This window comes from Saccopteryx leptura, chromosome 6, assembly GCF_036850995.1.
Source record: "Saccopteryx leptura isolate mSacLep1 chromosome 6, mSacLep1_pri_phased_curated, whole genome shotgun sequence".
NCBI lineage: Eukaryota > Metazoa > Chordata > Mammalia > Chiroptera > Emballonuridae > Saccopteryx > Saccopteryx leptura.
The window spans coordinates 160,609,312-160,626,318 of record NC_089508.1 but is presented as its reverse complement, the minus strand read 5'-3'; the positions used below and the strand labels follow the sequence as shown (position 1 = coordinate 160,626,318).

At 43.4% G+C, this 17,007-nt stretch overlaps 1 protein-coding gene across 1 annotated transcript in view; it reads left to right on the top strand.

Annotated features, from left to right (window-relative positions):
* The window catches only part of ETF1 (eukaryotic translation termination factor 1), a 29,661-nt gene extending 20,801 nt beyond the window's left edge, over positions 1–8,860 (top strand). The window contains exons 5-11 of the mRNA XM_066342975.1: positions 1,993–2,131; positions 2,442–2,632; positions 2,990–3,119; positions 3,935–4,090; positions 4,543–4,607; positions 5,795–5,942; positions 6,552–8,860. Of these exons, the coding sequence (XP_066199072.1) occupies positions 1,993–2,131; positions 2,442–2,632; positions 2,990–3,119; positions 3,935–4,090; positions 4,543–4,607; positions 5,795–5,942; positions 6,552–6,634 (912 nt within the window). The 3' untranslated portion in view covers positions 6,635–8,860. The remainder of the gene's footprint in view (positions 1–1,992; positions 2,132–2,441; positions 2,633–2,989; positions 3,120–3,934; positions 4,091–4,542; positions 4,608–5,794; positions 5,943–6,551) is intronic.
* The last annotated feature ends 8,147 nt before the right edge of the window (positions 8,861–17,007 follow it).

Below are 17,007 nucleotides of genomic sequence, written 5' to 3'. Positions count from 1 at the left end.
TAACCCCTCACTCAAGCCAGTGAGCTCATGCTCAAGCTGGTGAGCCGTGCTCAGGCCGGTGACCTCAGGATTTCAAATGTGGATACCCCTGTCCCAGTCCAATGCTCTATCCACTGTACCACTGCCCGGTCAGGCTATTTATGCATTTATTGGTTGACTCTTGTATGTGCCCTGACTGAGAATTGAACCTGCAACTTTGGCATACAGGGATGACGCTCTAACTGAGCTACCTGGCCAGGGCTTTGTTTAATTTTTTGAGGAATTGCCAGGCTTTTTAAAATCATTGTGCCATTTTATAAGGCTGGCTATAATAAAATAGTAGCATTTACATTTATTTTAACACACTGGAAGATGTAATCATTCCACATGTTTGAGGAAAGTGCTAAACTGGGCTTGGAGAACTAATTGGAGGTGAAGAAATCATTGGCTACCTGATCTCCACTTCTCCCTATGTACCCATGATGCTTGCTATATTCCTTGAACCTTTTGTTTTCATGCTTACAATATAAAAATCTTTAGTAACAGGACTGTAAGAGCTATTTTTATCCATGAAAATTCTGAGTGACAGAACTGCTATAAGATGAACTTTAAGGGTAAAAAGGAAACCTCATTAGAGTGACCTAAATCAGTCAACAGCAGAACAATCAGGAATTCACAGCTGGCTCCTAGTTTAGTCTCTTGCCTTTCATCAACCTAGGAAAAAGTCTCTACAGTGGAATTAGAACTGACATTCGTTGACACAGTTTACAGTGGATGATTTCTGCTAACTTGACAGGAAGTCCAATTCCAGTTGGGTCTTGGTTGGTTGCATAGATGATCAAGACTGTTCTTTTGGGTATCACAGCCTCCTGGCAAAACGTTTATTGGGAGGCTCTCAGCCACCCTGTCCCCCTTCCCTATATCTCATTTGATGAAAGCAAATTTTGAATCTTATTGAGTTATATAGTACTTGATACTCATGTTATAGAGCTTTAGCTTTCTTATTGTTAGCTTCATCTTTCAAGGTACCATTTATTTTACCTAGCTGTTTATTTTAACTTTAGTTGATGTGTTAGTAACAAGATATAAATGTGACATACTGCACAACACAATTTATGTCCTCTTTAATCAGGATAATTATACCTTTCTATGAAGGATAAGTCTATTCCCTGATGAGCAAACTTGTTGAAAGCCTAAATTAATCAAGCCACCTGACAGATCATTTCACTAAGCAAATTTTTTAGCATGTGCAATATTTATGTCTTAATGTTCATTATAAAAAAATTTAAAATGCTAATTATCAAACATGGTTTAGTTGAAGATTGGTTCTTAGTGATTAATCTGCTTTCTAATCAATTCTTGAAGACACTATTTTCTTCCTTAGTTAAAATGGAATGGGTGATTTTTCTTAGCTCTAAAGAGGCTGCCACCTAGCAATCAGTCATCTCTCATGCCTATGGTATTCAAAATCCATCATGAAAATTTTTGCCAATCTATGAGTCCCAGAACTATTTAAATACAGTACTTGCTTTCTCAGGAGGCAGAAATACAAGGATATAATGCTAACCCAGAAGGAGGGTTCCCCCCCATAAAAATATCAGAATTATTAGCTATAATACCTTAAAAATTGAGTTTTGTATCTTGATATCATATGTGCTCAAGACACAGGAGTTAAACATTTCAAAACATGTTCATAGACTCTCCGTCCACTTCACATCAAGGACTAGGAAGAATTGAGCCTTTTGTAACTCTGGGTTTTGTAATCTTGTGCCCAGGTCAGTTTTGTTGAAAGGTTTCATATCAATATCATTAGCTTTTTCCTGTATCAAGAATTCAAATTTGTCTTTGTGAGTTACATAGCTCAAGTCCATAAATTACCCCATGGGTTTTCCGTGGTATTCATGCCATTCTGAGTAGGGTGAAAGGGCTCATATACGTATGTCCTTTCAGGGTTTGTCTTGACCCTGTCAGAGTTTGGGGATTTACTGTATGGTACTTGTGTTTGCTTTTCAGGCTCTTACAGCACTACTTTCAGATGATAGCAAGTTTGGCTTCATTGTCATAGATGGTAGTGGTGCACTTTTTGGCACACTTCAAGGAAACACAAGAGAAGTCCTGCACAAATTCACTGTGGATCTCCCAAAGAAACATGGTAATATAGGAAGAGAACATTAGCAAATTTGCTTTGTTTCTGGCAGTAAGGAAACAAATGGGGGTGGGTAGTAAATCCAGTGATGGGAGAAGCATCATGAAATATCTGTGGTGCTTATGGCTCTTTCAATAAGAGAATTGGTAGTCACTCTGAAAACAAGTAAAGGTTTATGCCAAACATTTAGTTAAGGAAATAGTGGTTTTTCTCTTTGTCCTTTTTTGGGGGAGTAATAGCATGATTAGTTTTCAATTAGCAGAGCATCTTGTACTTATTAATAATTGACTTTCTTCTCACCACTTTTGTGTCAAAGGTAGAGGAGGTCAGTCAGCCTTGCGATTTGCTCGTTTAAGAATGGAAAAGCGGCATAACTATGTTCGGAAAGTAGCTGAGACTGCTGTGCAGCTGTTTATTTCTGGGGACAAAGTGAATGTGGCTGGTCTTGTTTTAGCTGGATCAGCTGACTTTAAAACTGAACTAAGTCAATCTGATATGTTTGATCAGGTAAGTGAGAAGTAAATGCTCCATTATGTAATTTTCTGGTGCGAGTCAAAGAAGTTGCCTTGTACTTTACCACCTTGTATAGCGGGAACCAATAATTTTCCCTTTCCTTCACAAGATACTTAGTTTTGTTTATATTTAATGAGTTAACCTGTTATAGGTCTAATAGAATGGATATGACTTGGCTGTTTTGCTCACTGAGACCTAATGACTAAATTGGGCACTTTCCCCATATTCTCTCTCTTTAGACTTCAGTGATCGTGTTGCTGAGTTCTACATGCCATTAAGAGGTCCTGGGTCTTGGTAAAGATGTTTTGAAGTACTAATTATTGTTTGTTTGTGTTTTTTTAATTATGTCAGAGGTTGCAATCAAAAGTTTTAAAATTAGTTGATATATCCTATGGTGGTGAAAATGGATTCAACCAAGCTATTGAGTTATCTACTGAAGTCCTCTCCAACGTGAAATTCATTCAAGAGAAGAAATTAATAGGTATCAGTGAAATGCATGTTACTTGTTTTGTGAAATGTTTTTATATATATTTACATGATTGTATGATGAAGTGATGCTAAAAAGGTAAGAGGAAGATTAGCATTTTTATTAAGATCTTCCTCAGTGGAATCATTCTTGATATTTCTCTAGTCATTGGGTCTAATAAATGTTTGTATTTATCCTTTGTAATAGAGGGGTGAATAGAGAGCCTGAATTAAAGATTAATGTGGCCATTGTTTGGCTTGTTTGCTTTAATTACACACACATTTCCAATGGCTCTGTGTTTGGCTCAGCTATTGGCCCCTTTAGAGTCAGTTTTGGGGTCCTCAGTGATATAATTCTTCACTGGTGGTATCGTTTTTAATTATTAAGTGGGAAACAGAGAAACAGACTCCCTATGCAACCGGGATCCACCCAGCAAGCCCTCTATGGGGCAGTGCTCTGCCCATTTGGGGCATTACTCTGTTGCTTATCAACTGAGCTATTTTAGCACCTGAGGCCAGGCCATGGAGCCCTCAATGCCCGGGGCCAACTTGCTGGAACCACTTCTAGCCATGGCTGTGGGAAGGGAAGAGAGAGAAAAAGAAGGGGAAGGGGTAGAGAAGCAGATGGTCACTTCTCCTGTGCCCTGACCAGGAATCAAACCTGGAACTTCCACATGCCAGGCCAGCTACTACTGAGCCAACCGGCCAGGGCTGGTGGTATCATTTTAAGTTGCTTTTTTACGTCTCTCTGTCTCTGATTTTGAGTGTAAAAGGGTCTATATCTACAAAGGAAACTTTAATATATACTTATTGACCTGTCCATATTCACAGGACGATACTTTGATGAAATCAGTCAGGACACGGGCAAGTACTGTTTTGGAGTTGAAGATACACTAAAGGCTTTGGAAATGGGAGCTGTAGAAATTCTAATAGTCTATGAAAATCTGGATATAATGAGATACGTTCTTCATTGCCAAGGCACAGAAGGTATGAGAATTAGAAAATCAGATTACTATTTCTTAATGATCTGTGTATTCAGGAATCCTGGGGTGGAGATTTAGGAGAGATGGCTGGTTGCAGAAGCAGTCAGAAGGCACATCTATACCTTGTTCCTGTCTTTCACTCTGTAGCATATTCCTGCATAGTTTCTGCTTGAACTGATAAGTGTCTACTTAAGATCATTCAAGTGGGGGAGGAATGTTGTTAAATTTTTGAGAACAGGACTGTACCTTGAATGTCTGGTGTTTCCTCACAATAAGAGCAATGTACCTAGTATACACTCAGTGCATGCTGACTGATAATCATATGATAATCATATGAACAAAAGGTCAGTAGAATGAGTTCAGGAGCCCTTTCATCTAACGTAACTCATCTCATGGGACGTAGACTTGTTAGTATATGAGAACCAGGTTAACATAATTTTTTCCCCAATACTACAGAGGAGAAAATTCTCTATCTAACTCCAGAACAGGAGAAGGATAAATCTCATTTCACAGACAAAGAGGTATGTGATTGTATTCTTTGTTTGGTGAGACATGCAAGGACAGATGAATCTGTATGTTAGGGCACTGGCAATGTAGAGTATCTGCCTGGGAACCCAAACCTTGTGTTTGTCAATTGTGGGCAACAAGAGGTGGTCAGCTCATATCTGTCACATACCAGTCTGATTCCAGAGACGGAGGCCAAGTGGTTTCCGTGGTTCCTTTTTTTTAAATCCATTTTTAGAGAGGAGAGAGAGAGAAGTGGGGAGGAGCAGGAAGCATCAACTTCCATATGTGCCTTGACCAAGCAAGCGCTGGGTTTTGAACCAGCAACCTCAGCATTCTAGGTCAGTGGTCGGCAAACTCAGTCAACAGAGCCAAATATCAACAGTACAACGATTGAAATTTCTTTCGATAGCCAAATTTTTTAAACTTAAACTATATATTTAGGTACTTTGTTATTATCTTAATTAGGGTACTCCTAAACTGGTCTTTGCGCCCGCACATGGTATTTTGTGGAAGAGCCGCATGTGGCTCGCGAGCCAGGGTTTGCTGACCATTGTTCTAGGTCAACACTTTATCCACTGCGCCACCACAGGTCAGAAATGTGGTTCCTTATTTTTAAAATAATTAAATAACTCTCCTTGTAATAGTAGAGAGTAAGATTTGATTGAATAGTGTCTTTCTTACAGCATGAAATCTGCATTTTTCACTTACTGTATTAGCTTTTCTATTGAAATGGCTACAGCAGGATTAGTGTAGATGTACCGCTACAGCATATGGTGCCACCTGCCCACCACAGGTCCCTTTAAGTGGTAGCTTCTTCCAGTTCTGAGATGAAGGAATTTTTGACAAGGCTGCTCCAAAAAGCAATTGTAGCATGTCTCTTCTGGGCTATTGAATACCTAGAGACACTTGACAAAAGAAACAACAGGATCCATAAGTTGAAAAACTGCTAAGTGTGTGTTAACATTTCATTATTAATGCTAGAGCCTGGGGAAGAATGTTGTTTGAATTAATCACAATTTCTTTGCTTTTACAGTTATTCTCTCATTGAGTGCATGTGTGTAAAGCTCTAATACAAAGATATTATATCTGAGTTTTACACGCATGTATTTAGTAAGAATAATGATGGGCAGGGAAGTGAGGGTCACTAAGTCTTGATATGTTCTAATTGCACTGTTTCTGTATCTCATGGTCACCCCTAAAGACAGGACAAGAACATGAACTAATTGAGAGCATGCCCTTGCTGGAATGGTTTGCTAACAACTATAAAAAATTTGGAGCTACATTGGAAATTGTCACAGATAAGTCACAAGAAGGATCCCAATTTGTGAAAGGATTTGGTGGAATTGGAGGTGAGTAGCCAATTAGAAAACTAAACTTAGACCTGGCCAGATATTGATTGGTTAGAATACTATTCCATTATGCAAAGGTTGCAGGTTCAATCCCCAGTCAGAGCACATACAGGAACAGATTGACAGTCCTCTTTCCCTACCTCTCTAAAAATCAGTAAAGTATTTTAAGAAAACTAAACTTGGGTGACGTGTGGTGGCACAGTAGATATACAGCATAACCTGGAATGCTGAGGTCACTGGTTCAAAACCCTGGGCTTTCCTGATCGAGGCACATAGGGAGTTGATGCTTCCTGCTTTGCCTCCCCCCACCCTTCTCTCCTCTCTATAATGAATAAATTTCTTAAAAATTAAAAAAAAAAAAAACACTAAACTTAAAGCTAGGGTCTCGAGCCAAGGCCTTTCCTGGACATCCCAAAATAACATTACTTCAGGTGAGATGCTAACCTCATCCTTCACTGAAGCAGGAGGTTGAGGCAGCACATGACTGCCAGTTCCATGGTTGGGAGCCTTTTTAATCTTTACCTCTTTGCTTTCTGTAATTCTGCAAGGGAATTGGTCCTTCTGCATTTTGTGAACACAGATGATTTATTCTTTGGTTTGTGTCCCCAGGTATCTTGCGGTACCGAGTAGATTTCCAGGGAATGGAATACCAAGGAGGAGACGATGAATTTTTTGACCTTGATGACTACTAGGTAGTCGACCTGGGTCCGGCAAAATGTGCCTCACCCTCCAGCATCCAACCCAAGGAGCATACCCATGGTGGAATCCAAACAGATCCCTGCCTTACAATTGGAACATTTCCAGAACTTAATCCATGAGCATTGGATAATGAAAAGAAAACCGATACAAAACCAGACCCAACCCTACACTTTGGTTTGTCATGGTGTCAGCGCAGCAGCCTACAACTAAGTTCCTATATGCAACTTTGGACTAACTTAAACAAGAATCCCAGTTTTTACTTTTACTCGATGGTGAAATTGGTTGCTCTTGTATTTTATGGGGGAAAAAAAAATTTTTTTAACCTTCATACATAGAAGCAAAAATACTTTAACTGCTGTAAACCTTCAAGTTAATAGAAATGAGGTCATACTGGTTTGTTTCTTATTTTGATTGGAAGAAAATTAAATTGCTGCATTTTGCAATGACCCATTTACATGGCATTCTCAGCTTAGCCTGCATAAGAAGAAATATATGTGGTGAAATGTTGGAACCATTTCTCTCTTGGTCTCTTGTTTAATGTTGAAAGGGTGAACTAATAGGCAATTTTAATTTCACTCCCTTACACTACCCCTCCTCCCTCCAGACTGTCAGTTTCAAGGATGCAAATTGCATTATAGTCAGGCTGACACGTGAAGCATTTGGGCCAGTGCACTGTTTCCTTGCATCTGTTTTGCAGGCACATTTGTGCCGGGGGTTTGGGAGCCTTTAACATCGGTTGCTTTGACAAGGGTTCCCATAATCTTTGCCTACTAGAAACCAGTTTGGGATGGACATGATGGAGCTTCTGTGCTATTGCTGTGATTGGGAGAAATAAAAATACAACTTAAGTGGAAGCAAAGAAATTTAAAGAATATTTTATTTTGCTTGGGTCTGTCCTTGGTAAAGGGAGGTGGTTGTGTTTTCCTTGTGTTGGATGGCATGAGATTATGTGAATATTTTGATTTTTTAAAAGTGAACTGCAAGGTTTTTCACAGGAACGACAGATAAGACATGTATGACTGCATGTAATTATAAACCCCTGACCTCCTGGTGGGGTTGGAGCATCTGTTTCGAATATGGGACTTGCAAGCACCTCTCATATGAGAAATTATGGGAGGGGGGTGGGAAGCGTAGGGGCGGGAAGGTATGGGACTCAGCTTCTGGCACCAAGGACTTACCATGTCGGATCCAAAAGTGGGCCTGAAAACGCGAAGCTCATGCTTCACAGCTGGGCTGTGAGCTGGAATTGAACCCCAGCTGACATGCAAGGTCATGGTGTGCCCGAGGTGGTGACAGTGAACAAAGTGTATCGGATGTGCCCAGTGATAGCAATGGAAAAACGTGTACCAAATGGACTTTGTAGGACCAAAGGTTTTTAAAAGTCAATTGGTATCCCCCCCACACCGATAGGGTAGTGGGGTGCATTTGGTTTTCAAATTGGGTACTTTCAACACTTTAGTGCCTGACTGCTGTTCTTCATTGACTTGACTCAGTCACTTGTAGCTTTATTGGTCTGAACCAGCTCCTTGTTCCCAGGTTGCAGACCTGCCTATCGTTCCAATAATCCTGTTTCACTTGAATGAAGGGAGTATGTCTTAAATGTAAAGTTCCTGGTTCTCACACTGTACTCTGAGGTCCAAATGACTGTCTGTCGATGTGTAACCTGATGTCTCACAACCCCCAATGAGAAGTCAGTTCTTTGGTATTCAGCAATGCGTGAGAGAGGCTTCACTGGAACAGGCTTTTGCTTTGGGCTCTGCTATTTGTTTGCAGAACACCCAGGAGCAAGCAAACAGACTCTCTTCGCAGCAGTACCTTAGGGTTTTGCCATTGTAAATGGGTCTAATGTGATATGACAAGACCAGAGAAATTGGATGTAAATTTACATTTTTGAATATGCTTGTTGTTTCACATGATACACTTAGGGTATGCAGCTCCTTTTGTAGTTTTTATTTTTACTATTTAAGTTTGGAAATGATGCCAAATTTTTGTATTTCTTTAATCAATGTGTTCAGTGATATATATTGCATTATATATTGATGTGTGTATCAATATATACTGATATGTATTACACTTAACATACAAACACATCAATATGAGGGGGTAAAACCGTAGCCTTTGCATTCTCTATAGCCTCTTACAGAGAGATCCTAAGCAGCAAAATCTTGGTGTTGTGATGTACAGAAATGGAGAAGAGTATTAAACCATATTTAAGAATATACTTTGTGTGCTTGAGATTCTTTAGGACTGTGATTAGAAAGATCTGAATGTGGAGATTGAGCTTTCCAAGGCATGTGTCAGTTTAGTAAGGGCTGATAACTTTGATAACTTTCCAGCCTTATTTTAACCGTCCTTACTACATCACCTGTGGAAGGGTATGTGCAAAGGATGCCTGAGGTCATGATCTCAAAGTTAACACCAGAGGCAGGAGGTTCCATTGCTGGGACCTAATTTGTATCTTCTCAGATTCCATGCACAACAAAAGAAAACCTTGTCTGTGCCCCCCCCCCCAATTTTTAAGGCACAAGTATGCTGTCCCATGTAATTCAACATTCCATGGAAGTAGGTGATGTACCCCAATAGTCAATAGAATGGTTCAGATGGAAGAACAGAAACAGCCTCACTATCCTGCATACCTGGCACTGGGTAGAAGAGGAAATAATATGCAAGAGCAAGTCGGAGGCTGGTCCAATTGGAGTACCGCTTCCAGGCCAGGTAACAGCAGAAGAGGATTTGTTTGTTTCGCCCAAAGTCTGAGGTGCTAGAACTGAGTGGCACTTTAGGAAGCCTGTAACCAGGGTAGTGCATGATTTGCTTTCTCTGGATTTAAGAGAACAATATTTTTAATTAAATTGACCCATAATGGCACCTATTTCTGTCACTTTGCTTTTTCAACTCACTTTGGCCCATTTTCTAATCTGATCTAGATAACTGATGAAACCCAGTCACCCTCTGGGAAGGGCATATGTGCCTGCGCATGCCTTTCCTCATGCATCCTTTGGTGCTGTTTGAAGTCAGAAGTTGGAAGGTAGCGCAGTGGTGGACTGCCGTGCTCGCCTGCCTGGGCCTGCAGCATTTGCCATCTTTTGTTCTCTGGCTCCAGCTCACATGCCAAAATACTCCCAGACAGGCACAGTGGGTTCAGGGCTGAACGCCAAGGCGGAATTTTAAACCTGTGCCAGCTTCTACCTTGTCAATTTCAGTAAGCGCCTGTTGGGGTTCACACCTGCCAAGGTCCACCCTGATGGGATTCTGCCTCCAGAGACATAGGGACTGACCAGCCAAAGACTGTGGAAGCACTGGGTGCCAAAGTTGCTGAGGACAGGAACTAGAGGTACTGTGAAAAAAAAATTTACCTCCAGGGTTCTCTGATCATCAACTCCAAACCCTGTCTGGGAACTCTGTTGTGGAGTCAAGTCTGAAAGTGCTTGGTAGGCTCATCCTGAGGCTCAATTAAAAGAACCCAGGGCAGCCTGACCAGGTGGTGGTGCAGTGGATAGAGTGTCAGACTGGGACATGGAGGACCCAGGTTCGAGACCCCGAGGTCACCAGCTTGAGCGTGGGCTCATCTGGCTTGAACAAAAAGCTCACCAGTTTGGACCCAAGGTCACTGGCTCGAGCAAGGGGTCACTTGGTCTGCTGAAGGCCCGCAGCCAAGGCACATATGAGAAAGCAATCAATGAACAACTAAGGTGTCGCAACGAGAAACTGATGATTGATGCTTCTCATCTCTCTCTGTTCCTGTCTGTCCCTATCTATCCCTCTGTCCCTGTAAAAAAAAAAAAAAAAAAAAAAAGAACCCAGGGCAAAGTCGGCTCTTTGAACAAACAGTTCTGATTCTGGCTGCCGTTAGCTGGGCTTGTGGTTTCAGGTAAGTCCCTTTCTATCCCTCAGTTTCCTTAGTGTAAGGATGGTTGTGAATCTGAAGAGTCTAGGTGTAAATGCTCTCAAGATATCACAATGAGCAAGATACATGACATCTTGCTCTATGAAGATTTGGCAAATTGTTTCTGAGCAGAGCAGCAATTCTTCCTGGAACAATGCTTACTCCATTATGATTATGGTCAGGATTAAATGCAGTAAGACATGAAATGCGTAATACAGTGCCTGGCACTTAGCAAGGGCTCAAAGATGAGAGCTGCACTGATGGGCCAACCACTACCAACCTTGGTCCTCCACAAGTGGCCTGGGCGAATTGGCGCTGGCAAGCCACAAGGTGGTGCTAGAGTTAAGGATATTGGCTGTAGAAGAAATTTGTTGCTTCTAGTGGAGAGAGTTGTGACAAGCATTAAGATGTGCCTGGTACAACTTATTTACCCTTAAAATTTGGAGAAATGGAGAGGGCAAACTACCAAAAGTAGGAATGAGTGAACAGAGAGGAAAGCCCAGGAGTCTCATCCTGGGCTACTAGCTACCCATCTATAAAATACCTACAATCTAATAAATACTAGATGTCAGGTAAGGTGTCACTTCATACACATCATCTCACTTAATCCTTAGGGAAACAATGAGGTAGATGCTCTTATATCTGCCAGTCCAAGTTCATAAGCTATTAAGTGGCAAAATCTGGAACTCAAAAGATAAATCTGTTTGGTCCCAAGACGAATACAAACGCAGGTTATTCCTCAGTGGAGAAGGAAGACATGCCCTACACAGACAGCTCAGTTGGTTAGAGTGTCGTCTGGAAGTACAGAGGTTCTGTTCAATCCCCAGTCAGAGCACATATAGAAAGATGTTCCTGTCTCGCTCTCTCTCCCCCTTCCTCTCTCTAAAACCAATAAGTAAAAATTTTGAAATAAAAAAAAAGGAGATAATTGCTGAGAAGATAGGTGATGGACTCACCAACCCTTGTGTTCAGTCAACCAGTGGCTCAGATTGCATCTGGAGGGCACCCATCTAACAGTTCTGACCTTGCCCACCAACACCCACACTTTGGTGAGCTTAGTGTATCCACAGCCACAGTGGAAGATGGATAAAAGGAGCTCCCTTGGACTCTGTAACCCTCTAATTTATCCAGTATCTTCAAACAATACATATGTTGTGAAAGTTTTCCGAGACTAGGGTATCTATCTGCCCCTGCTTTTAAATGTCACCAGTAAGACGAAACTGGAATGTGGACTATAGGTAAAAGTATTGTACCAACGTTAAACCTGTATTTGGTAACTACTGCACTTATGAAAAAGAATACCCTTTTCCTTAGGAAATACGCACTGAAGTATCAAGGGAGTTAAATAAGAATTTTCAGAAATGTAGAAGAGTGTTGTCCCAAAACAAGTTTGTGGGTTCGATCCCTGGTCAGGGCACACACGAGAAGCAACCAAAAAATGCATGACTGAGTGGAACAATAAATGCTTACCTGCCCCCCCCCTTCCTTTCTCTCTAAAAATTAGTAAAAATGAAGCCCTGGCCAGATAGCTCAGCTGGTTGGGGAGTCACCCTAGAGCAGCGGTTCTCAACCTGTGGGTCGCGACCCCGGCGGGGGTCTAACGACCAAAACACAGGGGTCGCCTAAAGCCATCGGAAAATACATATTATACAATACATTTTTAAATAAAAAAATATGTATTTCCCGATGGCTTTAGGCAACCCCTGTGTTTTGGTCGTTAGACCCCCGCCGGGGTCGCGACCCACAGGTTGAGAACCGCTGCCCTAGAGCATGGAGGTTGCTGATTTGATTCCTCCATGCTCTAGGGCAGCGTTCAGTGTTCCTCTCTCTCTCTCTCTCTCTCTCAAAAGAAAAATGTAAAAGAAAAAGGTAAGACCATTATTTAACTGTCTTTATTTTTTTTTAAATTCATTTTTAGAAAGGAGAGAGAGAGAGAGAGAAGGGGGAGGAGCAAGAAGCATCAATTCCCATATGTGCCTTGACCAGGCAAGCCCAGGGTTTTGAACCAGCGAACTCAGCATTTCCAGGTCGACGCTTTATCCACTGCGCCACCACAGGTCGGGCCATTTAACTGTCTTTAATAGTTTAGTCATCATGACCACCCATTATAGAACTAGTGTAATAATGAGTGTTTAGGTTCTAAACTGGTTCACAAGGCTTTTTTTGTTTTTGTTTTTGACAGACAGAGGGACAAATAGGGACACACAGGAAAGGAGAGAGATGAGAAGTATCAATTCTTTGTTGTGGTACTTTAGTTGTTCAATGATTGCTTTCTCATACGTGCCTTAACCAGGTGGGCTACAGCAGAGCAACTGACCCCTTGCTCAAGCCAGCGATCATGGGTAATGTCTATGATCCCGTGCTCAAGCTGGTGAGCCCGTGTTCAAGCCGGCAACCTCAGGGTTTTGAACCTAGGTCCTCTGCATCCCAGTCCTACACTCTATCCACTGCACCACTGCCTGGTCAGGCGGTTCACAAGGTATTTAAAACACAACTTTGGTTTAATCATTTATTCAAGTGTGGTTTTTACTCAGGATTTGGATTTGAGTCAGAGGTCAGCATTTAGAAGAATTAGTTCTGCTAGCAGGTTTTTTCAGTTCAGAAGAGATCCTTACTCTCACTCAGCCAGTGGAGGTGGGGGCTGAGCCTGAGATTTGGACCCAAACTAGAAGAGAAACAGAGGCAGGGCCAGGAGAGGAGTTGCTGTCATATGCCTCAGATATGAAATCGGCTTTGGGGCTGGTTTGGTGCTGGGTTAAGATGAGGCAGTATATGGCCGGTTTGCTCAGTGGTAGAGCGTCGGCCTGGCGTGCAGGAGTCCCGGGTTCAATTCCCAGCCAGGGCACACAGGAGAAGCGCCCATCTGCTTCTCCACCCCTCCCCCTCTCCTTCCTCTCTGTCTCTCTCTTCCCCTCCTGCAGCCGAGGCTCCATTGGAGCAAAGATGGCCTGGGCACTGGGGATGGCTCCTTGGAGTGGCTCTGGTCGCAACAGAGCGATGCCCCGGAGGGGCAGAGCATCGCCCCCTGGTGGGCGGAGCATCGCCCCTGGTGGGCGTGCCAGGGGATCCCAGTTGGGCACATGCGGGAGTCTGTCTGACTGTCTCTCCCCGTTTCCAGCTTCAGAAAAATACAAAAAAAAAAAAAAGAAAAAGATGAGGCAGTATCAAGAGCATGTGCTTGCCTGACCAGGCGGTGGTGCAGTGGATAGAGCATCAGCCTGAGATGCAAAGGACCCAGGTTCGAAACTCTAAGGTTGCCAGCTTGAGTGCAGGCTCACCAACTTGAGCACAGGGTCACTGGGTCACTGGCTTGAGTGTGGGATCATAGACATGACCCCATGGTCGCTGGCTTGAAGCCCGAGGTCATTGGCCTAGCTTGGGCAAGGAGTCACTGGCTCAGTTGGAACCCTCTCCCAGGTCAAGGCACATATGAGAAGCAATCAATGAAGTGACGCAACTTCGAGTTGATGCTTCACATTTCTCCCTTTGTGTCTCTCTCCCTCAAAAAAAATTTTTTTAAAGGAAAGTGAGAGAGAGAAAGTTGAAGACCCAGAGAGCAACATAATGACCTGGCATGCTTTAGCAGCAAACTAGAGCCAACATGAGCACCTGATGTTACAACTCCAAGTTCAGTGATCTTAACACATAGATGTTCTTGTTGTTCTTACTAAAAGCCTCTTTCTGCCCCTTGTTAGGGATGAGAAAAGGGAGGATCAGAGAGAGAGTGAATGAGCAGCCTGAAGCCAAAGACAAAGCCGGGAGGGGAAAGGTGGCCAACATCCAGGTGGGGTTATGAAAGCTGTTTTGAAGCCACTTCCCTGTGAGTCAGGGTTGGGTTGCGTGTGTAGATTAACTTGCTTGTCCAGCCCCCAGGGTTCCAAATTAGCCCCATCTAGGTTTCCTGTCAGACTTCCAGCTCCTCCATTCTGCTGAGGTCCTCTGCCTGGGCTCGGCCCCTTTTCTCCATTCCCACCCAAAGGAGACCTAAAGGGCAAGCCAGTTTCCAGGAAGCCTGGAGACCAGGAAAGAAAGATGGAAATTCAGAGAGAGGCTCTCTAGGCAGGTACAGTAAGGATCTTCTGAGTTAAAGGCAAAGATTCAAGGATAGTCTGCTACATAGGGAAAGGGAGGTGGGAACTGGGCTTGAAAATGAGAAACCAGGGCCCTGGCCAGTGGCTCAGTGGATAGAGCATCGGCCCAGCATATGGATGTCCCAGGTTTGATTCCCAATCAGGGCACACTGAAGCAACCATCCTCTGCTCTCCCCCCCCCCCCCCGCTCTCTCCCCCTTCTCTCACTCTTCTCCTCCATCAGCCAGTGTTCGGATTGGTTCAACTGTGGCCCCAGGCACTGAGGATAGCTGGCTGGTACTAGCAAGTCAGCCTTAAGTGCTAAAAATAGCCCTTACTAGAGCATCAACCCCAGATGAGGGTTGTCGGGTGGATCCTGGTCAGGGTGCATGCAGGAGTCTGTCTATCTCCCCTCCTCTCACCTATAAAAATGAAAATAAAAATAAATGAGAAATCAGGTCTTGCCACATGCCTGCCCCATATTATCTGGTTGTCCAGATCCAAGTACATTCCCAGCATCGCCTCCCAGTGGGGTGAGATGGACCAACCTCCTATATAACCCTACTGGAGGGAGGGCCTGAGAAGGGTACTCTGTACTAGGGCAGGATGTCACCTGGGGAAGAGGGATTGAGATAAAGATACATTCCTGTGCTCAGGGCTAGAGGCCCTCCCCTCCTCCATCAAACTGATTCTGAAGAGATGTTGTCTGGAAGGGGTTATGCCCCACCCTGGGGAGCTGAGCAAAAAGAAATCCAGAATCCCCAGCTTTCAGTTTCCATAGAGAGCCCACTGCCATCTCTATTCCTAAACTGGACTTGGGTTAATCCTGGTCTCATTTTTTCATTCAGCAAGCATGTACAAACATTTCCTGTGTACTAACTCTGTGTTAAGATGCTGGGATACAGGCCCTGGCCGGTTGGCTCAGTGGTAGAGCATCGGCCTGGCATGCAGGAGTCCCGGGTTTGATTTCCAGCCAGGGCACACAGGAGAAGCGCCCATCTGCTTCTCCACCCCTTTCCCTCTCCTTCTTCTCTGTCTCTCTCTGCAGCCAGGGCTCCATTGGAGCAAAGTTGGCCCGGGCGCTGAGGATGGATCTGTGGCCTCTCCCTCAGGCGCTAGAATGGCTTTGTCACAACGGAGCAGCACCTCAGATGGGCAGAGCATCACCCCCTGATGGGCGTGCTGGGTGGATCCCGGTCGGGCGCATGCGGGAATCTCTGACTGCCTCCCCGTTTCCAACTTCAGAAAAATACAAAAAAAAAAAAAAAAAGATGCTGGGATACAGTGGTGACCAACATAAGCATTCTCTCTACCCATCAATGAATACTTATGGTCCAGCAGGGGAGACAACAAGGAATGACAATGAGTATTATTTAAAAAAAAAAAAAAAAAAAATATATATATATATATATATATATATATATATATATATATCAGTCCTGGCCGGTTCACTCAGTGGTAGAGCGTCGGCCCAGCATGTGGAAGTCCCAGGTTTGATTCCCAGTCAGGGCAGATAGGATAAGTACCCATCTGCTTCTCCACCCTTCCCTCTCTCCTTCATCTCTCTCTCTCTTCCCCTCCCACAGCCAAAGCTCCATTGGAGCAAAGTTGGCCCAGGCGCTAAGGATGGCTCCATGACCTTTGCCTCAGGCACTAGAATGGCTCTGGCCACAACGGAGCAATGCCCCAGATGGGCAGAGCATCACCTGTGGTGGGCATGCGGGTGGATCCCAGTCAGGCACATGCAGGAGTCTGTCTGACTGCGTCCCCACTTCTAACTTCAGAAAAATACACACATAAATATATATACATATATTATATCAGATTTGCCCTGGCCAGGTGGCTCAATGAATAGAGCATCATTCCAGTATGCTGTCACAGGGTCAATCCCCAGTCAGGGCACATATGAGGAGCAATCAATGAGTGCACAACTAAATGGAACAAATAAGTGAAACAATAAATTGATGCTTCTTTCTCTCTCCTTTCCTCTCTCCTTCCTTTCCTCTCTCCCTCTCCCTCAAGTAAAGGAAAAAAAATTTTTTTAAATAAAAAAAATCTGCTTTTTATTTTTAAACACTCCAGCAAATATCAAAGAATACTTGTATAGCCTGACCAGGCAGTGGCGCAGTGGATAGAGCGTTGGACTGGGATGCAGAGGACCTAGGTTCGAGACCTGGCTCATCTGGTTTGAGCAAAAGCTCACCAGCTTGGACCCAAGGTTGCTGGCTTGAGCAAGGGGTTACTTGGTCTGCTGTAGCCCCACGGTCAAGGCACATATGAGAAAGCAATCAATGAACTAAAAAAGTGCCACAAAGAAAAACTGATGATTGATGCTTCTCATCTCTCTCTGTTCCTATCTGTCCCTATCTATCTCTGTCTCTGTAAAAAAAAAAAAAAAAATTCACCCACT